Genomic DNA, 8,881 nt, shown 5'->3' with positions numbered 1-8,881 from the left:
TGGTGTATTTTTCGCTGTCGTAGAATGTTCAAAATTATGATGTCACAAGCACTGGCAGTTAGAATGAGGGGTCCTCTGTTTTTCATTAAACTAAAATAAACCGTTTCACCTATCGACTAGGTAAAGGCATTGTCGGAGAGGTCTTGGCTCTGACTACAAACAGTGCAAAGATCATTAGCCAACTCTTAAAAATGTTTGAGAGAGAGAAGTGTTTTAATCCCTATGGGCTTTCCTGATTCATACATTTTTGTGTGTGTGTGAACAGCTCGACACATAGGCCTGAAGATGTCCATTTTTTGACTAAACCATTTGTCCTGGAAAAGTGATCTCAGCTTTGACATGGGGAAAAGGGTTGTGAAATGTTTGTCTGTTCATTTAATTTGACAACTTGCAAAACTTTTGGATATATGGCAGTGTAAAAATAGGACAGCGTATATTTTTGTAGTTACTGCTGCCTAACTAGAAGTAATAGAATTTTCATTCATACACATACACATGCACCCTTGTAGAACTTAAGAACTGTGCTGTCACCTTGGCAACTGTGGCCTAATATGCTGCTGTGGCCATTGTACACAGTAAATGGCAGTGGCCTAATGGGTAGGGTGTTGGTCTGTCAGAGGGTTGCAGGTTGGAATCCCACCCTTGCCTGTCCCTACCCACCCATTGCTGAAAGGCACCTGAAACACCCTCACACATGCATACATGTGCACACACACTTCTCTCTCTCTCTCTCTCTCTCTCTCTCTCTCTCTCTCTCTCTCTCTCTCTCTCTCTCTCTCTCTCTCTAATAGCATTGCCTCTGCAGAAATGCAGTGTAGGTTAATCTGCAACTCCTGGGTTTCAAGCCTGACTCTAGGGTGACCATCTCTGTGACAGCAAAAGGAGGATAGGTGGGGGGTCCTCCCCCCGAAATAAATGTATTTCTTAGGTGCAATTGCATGCATTTTAATCAATTAGGGTTCCGGCTTGAGGCTGTGCCAGACTTTGGACAAGGAATTGAAAAGACGGATGGTCCGGCCTAAAGATGGAGGTCTGGCCACCCTACCTGACTCCCTAACCACTCACCCATGAGGGTGAAAAGAGTAGACTAGATCCTGTATGTCAACAGCAGAGAATATACAGATAAACTATGAAAATGGTTAAACTTTATTTTAGTTGTTATGTAATCAGCAAATGACATGATTGATGCAGTTGCTTGATGTTAAGTAACAAACAAAAATGCAGAAGTAAATAATGTACTTATGATGTTCTAGTATTCGATAATCTTTAAATCTTACAATGAGAAAATTAGTCTTTAAATTGTAATTGACAACCATATAACAAATTATCCAGGAATAATGAAAAGTGTTAATCATCTGAGTATCATACTGCATTCACATCAATAAATCATTGGAGTGATCATTCCATCATTCAATGATCACAAAACTTTAGAACAGTGCACTTCTCATGCAGCGTTATGAGTGATACACAGTATTATCAGTCAGAGAGACACCCAGTGCAGTCTACTCAGTGCCACCAGTAGCAGGTAACTCTGGCTGAGCTGCGTCCTGGCCAATCTCCTTCAGCCTCTCATTCACATCGCAAATCTGCTTCCTCTTGTCGGCATCAGAGAGAGTCGAGGGGTTAATCTCCAGGAATTTATAGCCCTCCTTGGATTGGACATCAAACACTTCTTGGGACTTCATGCAAGACTGGCCAAATGCCTGCCAAGCCTGTAATCCAAACAAAACAGAAGTCAGAATCATGGCAGAATATGAAATCAAGACAGCAAATGTAACCATATTCAGTACGTGATTCTACGTCCTCAACCTGTGAGGTGCAACTGGTCAAATGCCTGATAAGCGTGAAGATGTACAAAATCACCAACCACAGCTGTTTTTTTTTTTTTAAATCATGACAGAATTCTATGCCTTCAACCTGTGAGGGTACTAGATCGCCGCTAAATCATTCAAATGGATATATTTTTCACCTTAAATGTGAATTGGTTGTTTGATTTACAAGTTTGCAAGTCGTGGCTGAAAAGTTATAAACACTGCCCTGTCAAATGCAGTGGTCCAACGTTATATTTTTAACTATGTCATGGTTTTGGGTTCATGGACTTTTGTGGTGTTTAAAATGTTCTCCCAACGTTCAAAATGAGGTAGGCTTCTGTGTTCTTCAGGACGTGTTCATTTCAGAAGATTTTTTTCCCCTGTATGTGCAGAATTCCAGTTAGTACCTTCTCAGCTTCAGTTATAGAATCCACAAAGATTTCCTTGAAGTCTTCAAGGTCGTCCATCAGGTCTCTGCCAATAAACGTGTCCTTTTCCAGCTTCTTCAACATCTCTGCAACATGATTCCAGAACCTCAAGATCAGCATCAGAACGTCCTGGATCCTGACCAGGCAATGCTTCACTTCCTCCAGGTGCTCCGGAGAGGGAATTGAGCCTGGAGTGAGAGAAGACAAGAAAGAAACTGTTGTGGAAAATAAATCCAACAGAATAACTAAATACCAGAAATAATGAAACTTACACACAAAAAAAACCTATACGAAAGGGAGTAAAACATTTATTCTGCTCTCTGCCACACAAGTACAAAGAAAAAAAAGTCAAAGAGCAGAACCCCTGTGCGAGCCGTGCTGGTCCGGATTGTGAGTCCCCTCTGCCTTGGACAATAGGCTATATACCCCAAAAGTGGAGTCCTGGGTTTGGCCGATGCCCAAATAAGGATGTTGTTAGTGGAGGGCAGGGCTCTAAATTAACACCCGCAACCCGCCAAACACGGGTGAAATTTCATTTTGGCTACTAGAAAAAATGACCTATTAGTTAGCCAGTAGCGCCCGAGTAGGCTACAGTACATTATGAGCTGTAAACCCCTGCTTGTATGGCGAACGTTAAGACAGCAAGATTTCCTACATTACCCATAAACACTACTGTCTTGTAGCCTCCCACCATGGGCTTTCCGAAGCAGCGGCTACTCCATGCTGTTGCGCCAGGACTGAAAACATTTCAGACGACCAGCCTACTGTCAGCTATGCTCACACATTCTGACAGGCAACTCTGCTCCTGTGCTTTCGCTCCACAACTACAACATTTTAACGTCACTTTTACTATTAGGCCTACTAGCATTCACCGACACTGAATCTTGCTCTAACAGGCTACCTTTTTGAAGCTGCGAGGGCCTGCCCGATCAGTTTCAACAGGACAAACACGGATTACGCCTACTTTTGTTTTGTATGTTCTGTGCGGGTGATGAGAATGTGGCGGTGGTTAGAGCAAGGTTCTATGTTGGTGAATGGTAGTTAGTAACAGTAATAGTGACGTTAAAAAAAGGAGTGGTTGTGGAACGAAATTGCGACAAGGGCAGAGGAGAACTGACTGTCAAGAGTAGTGTGAACGTAGCTGTCAGTTATCTTCCGAAATCTGGCAGTCCTGGCACAACTAAAGGCGGGCATACACTGTGCGATAATTTCAGTCATGTCTATTAAGCTCCTGCTCACATTGCACGAGGAAATTTCGCGATTTAAAAGTTCATATCTCATGACTCACATCCTCACACTATACGAGCCGACGGTGGGATGCGAGCAGAATGGTTCGACTGTGCGACACGACACGCATGTTTCCCGGGGCTGCAGAGGAGGGAACATCAATAGCGAATCGCACAGCCCTATTAACTTGTGCATGTGTAATGTCAAATCGCAATTTAACTGTGCGATTTAGTCACGAGGCACGACCAGGATTTCAAACAGTTTTGATTTTCTTGCGACCCTGCGATTGCACGATCGTGAAGCGAAATCGCTTGTCGTTACCCCATGTACACTGCACGATGCGAGACTCACGATTGACCTGCGATTGAGCAAGAAATCGGCGCGACTCCCAAAAAGTCATGCGAGTGCCAAATCGGGGCTAAATCGGGGCAAAAGTCACACAGTGTGAGCCCAGCTTTAGTTGCAAAGCCCACGGCATCGGAAAGAAGGGCAGACCAAGCATGGCCGTGCGCGAGTAGGCCTAGGCTATTAACAAAAAAAACTACCAATGGCAAAGCTATGGAAGTAACAAAATAAGCGAACATTTCAATTATATTATTTGCTTTTAGTTAAAAATAGTGTAGGCTTCTTGTTATTTTGTTGCGCATGGTAGAGAAGAGCTCCTGGAGGAAATTAAGGTGTCTAGCAGCATACTGTTGGACATAAACACACAATAGGCACACACAAGACATCATACCCATTATTGAACAAAGTGTGTGTGTGTGTGTGTGTGTGTGTGTGTGTGTGTGTGTGTGTGTGTGTGTGTGTGTGTGTGTGTGTGTGTCCGTGCTTGACACTAACTTTTTCGCTTACCAGCCATTTTTGCTACTGGTTTTCCTGACTCACTAGCCATGGGGCCTTTTCACTAGCCATGATTTTCTTAACCATCATAGCAGCTTTAATAGGCTGTAATAATGTAATGTGGCTAATATAACATAACATAATATAATATAATATAATATGCTATAGGGCCTAATAATTAGAATTGTTAGGCCTATTAACTGGTCCATGTATGCATGCTATGGAAAGAACAGATTTACTGATCTGAGTAATGGCATAGGCCTAGCCAATATTGACCATGCAGAAACACCAAGCACAGTGTTGTGGAAGGGCACAAATGTAAGCTACACAAGAGCAAAATATTTTCGTCTTTGATCTGAAGGGCACTTTCTTCATATCATATAGGCCTATCTGTGGAGGTCGCCATCCAAATTGATGCGCAAAGTAGGCTAGACAGCGCAAAGTCATTGCCAAGTTCGCCTGTCCTCGGTCATGGATGTGGAATAACACTTCTGGAACATTTTCTAATAAAAGTATCCACTAGAAAGCACACACAGATGCGGTAACTACAGAAGGGGTTACAACTTCCTTTCATTACGTTTAATATTGAGCTGTTTAAAATACAAATGGACGCAAGGCGAGAGGCGATGGGACATGCTTTTGTGCAGTCTGGGAAGGTTACTACTGCGCGTTGTCTAAGCCCGGTTCCGGTTTGACAGTTGGGAAAATCAGCACCAGAAACATGGAGGAATATTAAGGTATGAAGACATACAGGCAAATCAGAAAATAATTTAAATCGAACATTATTAATGCCGCATGTGTTCTTGTCTTATCACTGCGCTAATTAGTCTCGAGACTTTCACAAGACAGACTGACGTTTTCCTCTCGCCTTGGTCATTTTAATGTCCACTACTACTAAGTATTGTACTAATGACAGATCGCAAAACAAGTCAGTTGAGATGAACGTCGCTACTTTATTTTCACGTGGAGGTTTTTAGTGACATTTCCAAACGCACGCTGATGTGCCGGTAGGTCGCTGCCACTCCTCTTCGCAAGACTCCATCAGATTCTTGGCATGCGTGGGACACAGGTGACACATGTATGACACAGGTGCTTCATGGGTATTGTAGGCTCGCGAAATCGCATTGTATTGCTTTTGTAGCAAAGACGTTCCAAGGGAAAAAACTACAAAATGCGGTGCCTCATCATTCAGAATAGTAACGGACCCGCCAGAATGGCTAGTGAACCTTCGGTATCTACTAGCCAACGCCGAAATTCACTCGCATTTGGCTAGCTGCGGGTGTTAGTGTTAAGCCCTGGTGTGTGTGTGTGTGGGTGTGTGGGTGTGTGTGTGTGTGTGTGTACTCCACCATGTCTCAGTTCTATGTCCATGCGCTCCATCTTTTTGGCCATCATGTCATTCTGCAGCTGCTGCTCTCTCCTCTTCAGGCCGTCCATCTCTGCCATGTGTCTCTGCACCTACACACAAACACACACACACACAAACACACACACACACACACACACACACACACACACACACACACACACACACACACACACAAACACACACACACACACACACAAACACACACACACACAAACACACACACACACACACACACACACACACACACACACAGTAATGAGAAGTGGGATAAGTAGCCCCTTCTGCCCTGAACACACTGCTTGACAGCAACAGCTGGGGAAACCCCAACAACAAATCTGATGCACACACGCACACACACACACACACACAAACACACACATACGCACGCACCCCATCATGTAGCTGTTTCAGGATTTGTCTGTTGGAGTTGTGTGTCTGGGCCACGTCTGAGTCGGACGGTCCAGAGCTCCAGGAGATCCACCAGCCGAATGTGAATTTCCTTCTGGCCGCAAACTCTTTGTCACACGAAGCCATATAGGAAATGTGGCTGTCGCGTTTGGAGGTTGCCTGGTTTATGTGCTGTTGTTTGGTGTTCATGTCATTTTTAATGGTTTGCATCTGACTTTTGAATTCTTCAATTCGCCTGTCAATATCCCTCATCTGGTTTGAGGTCCTTTCTTTTTCTTCCTTTTTCTTGTAGATGGTGGTCGTGGTGTTGCTCAAGGCCACGTTTTCTTTCTTGTACCTGCAACCAGAGGTGTCAAAAGTAAAAGCATAAAACTACATTTCTGGTGTAATTACAACACTAGCACATGCTATTACATAGCTGTTACACCATTTACTCCATTGTACCTAATGAGATATATAGACTGTGTTGTTACTGAAAAGCACTGAAAACCTAACAAGAAGTGCAGAGTTAGCTGATCGTAAGAATAGTACACAGGTCTACTGGTTACTCAGGGGTGCATTTCTCGAAACCGTAGAACTACGCAACTTTGCAAACTACATTAGCTACTTTGTTGTTTGCAATGCAATTTCCCATTGGCAACTACTGAAGTTGCTAGCTGGCTGATAACTACGATTTTGAGAAACGCACCCCAGATACGTTACTTGTGTTGGAATGAAACCGTGTTTCTTTTTTACCTCCGCCAAGGAGGTTATGTTTTCAGTCGTGTTGGTTTGTCTGTCTGTCAGCAAGATAACTCAAAAACGAATGAACAGATTTGGATGAAACTTTGTGGAGTTGTTGGAAATGACCTAAGGAACACGTGTTAAATATTTGGAGGTGATCAGGATCAGGAAACGGAAGCAGTTTAACTTTCACTTTTGACACCTCTGCCTGTGACACCACCAGAGAGGATGATGCAATGCAGATATGTTTCTTCATAAGTAACTCAAACCTCTATAACACATAGTCTACACTTCCACACTAGCACAAATTAAACAATGTAAACTTAAACTTCAACACATACCCATCCACCATTCACCTTAGATGATTACAAAGTAAACAATTTAAACTTCTTAAATTTGCACTGTGTAGGATGGTGGCCAGTGTAGGTATTGCAACTGTGCTGCCCATTGCAACAGCATTGTTTATTGCACATTGTTTATTGCCAAATATGACTTTTCATGAATATTTACTAGTAATAAACTAGTATTTACTAGTATGACCAACGTACAATAGGTTTTGCAGCAAGAAATGTACATTTCTGGGAATTCAAAATGGCAGACATAGAGAAGATCCCCCTTTTTGTGTAGGACAAGTATACTTTTCCCAGTCAAAATGAAAACTTAGAATTTGATGGTGGTGGTAAGTATTCATGGAAAAGGTTACATTTGTGAATGGGCAGTATGAATTCTGGAAATAAACAATATTACACAGTGCACCTTTAAACACATACCCATCCACCATTTAGACTAGCACAAATTAAACAATTTAAACTTCTTAAAGACATAGGCCTGCCTACTGTATAGACTAGCACGAATTAAACAATTTAAACTTTGTGAACACATATCCATGGACCATTTAGACTAGCACAAATGAAACAATTTGAACTTTGTAAACACATATCCATGCACCATTTAGACTAGCACAAATGAAACAATTTAAACTTTGTAAACACATATCCATGCACCATTTAGACTAGCACAAATGAAACAATTTAAACTTCTTAAACACATACCTTTAGACTAGCACAAATTAAACAATTTAAACTTCTTAAACACATACCTTTATACTACACTCTAAGAAAATTTCCCTGCAAAATAACGGCAGTTACTGGCAATTATATTTACCTGTAATTCTACTGTTATTTCACACCAAAAATCAAATACAGCTCATTGCTGTTTAATGTATCACAGTATATAACATTTTTTCAGCAGCAATTGAACTGTTAAATAACAGTACTCTACAGAAAAATAACAGTACATTTCAGTTAAAAAGTTGAATTGTACTGTGTGATGACAGGCAAATACTGGGTCATAGTTGTATTCATGAATATGGCCATGGCAACTTCCCACCCCACCCATCATTCTCCATAACTGTGGTACCCTGGCCATGTTACCACCCCACCCCCCCATCGTTCACCATGACTGGAGTGCCTTGAGCATGATACTATGGCGCAATGCTGTATTGAGAAAATGGTTTGCGGTGGTCCTTTGAAAGTGTGGGCATGAATAAAATTTCAGAGTACGCAGTGCTATGTTACAATGATCGTGTGCAAGGTGGGCTTTTTACTGTATCTCTTGATGAGCCAATGATAAATATAGCATTGGTCAGTCTTTAAAAAAATATTTTGCACCAAGTAGCACAGCAAACAAGCAGCACTACAAGCTAGCTCTCAAAGCAATGCCTAATTTGCAGCAGACACATTATATGCAACAATGCCACAAATGATGCCACATACAGCAAGCTTTCACAAAGAGGAAAGTGTGCAAGCATGTAAGCAAGCTTGTAGGCAAGCTTGTAGGCAAACAAGTGCTATGCTGTGCCATGCAGGCCAGCCAGCAGGCAGGCAAGCAACTGAAGTGTTGATAGTCCAGATTTATATACAGGTGCAAGAGTACCATGTGACCAGAGTCATCAGGCCCTTGGCAGGTGACGCCCGTAATTGAATAATGGCATAACAGCCCTACTCAGGTGAGGCCAGGCACTGATTAGCAGATTGGTTTAGATGGGGCTGCTTGTTGCAAGAGTGTTACAAGTT

General features: G+C 42.3%; 1 protein-coding gene across 1 annotated transcript in view; it reads right to left on the bottom strand.

Moving 5' to 3' along the window:
• Positions 1 to 1,130: 1,130 nt before the first annotated feature.
• LOC134460679 (uncharacterized) overlaps positions 1,131 to 8,881 on the bottom strand; it is a 10,992-nt gene continuing 3,241 nt past the window's right edge. Inside the window, exons 5-8 of the mRNA XM_063213082.1 lie at positions 6,066 to 6,420; positions 5,656 to 5,764; positions 2,219 to 2,427; positions 1,131 to 1,712 (exon numbers count right to left, since the gene is read on the bottom strand). Of these exons, the coding sequence (XP_063069152.1) occupies positions 1,503 to 1,712; positions 2,219 to 2,427; positions 5,656 to 5,764; positions 6,066 to 6,420 (883 nt within the window). The 3' untranslated portion in view covers positions 1,131 to 1,502. The remainder of the gene's footprint in view (positions 1,713 to 2,218; positions 2,428 to 5,655; positions 5,765 to 6,065; positions 6,421 to 8,881) is intronic.

Source organism: Engraulis encrasicolus, chromosome 1 (genome assembly GCF_034702125.1).
Source record: "Engraulis encrasicolus isolate BLACKSEA-1 chromosome 1, IST_EnEncr_1.0, whole genome shotgun sequence".
Taxonomy (NCBI): Eukaryota; Metazoa; Chordata; class Actinopteri; order Clupeiformes; family Engraulidae; genus Engraulis; species Engraulis encrasicolus.
The sequence above is the reverse complement of the archived record's forward strand: the minus strand, read 5'-3'. Positions and strand labels throughout refer to the sequence as shown.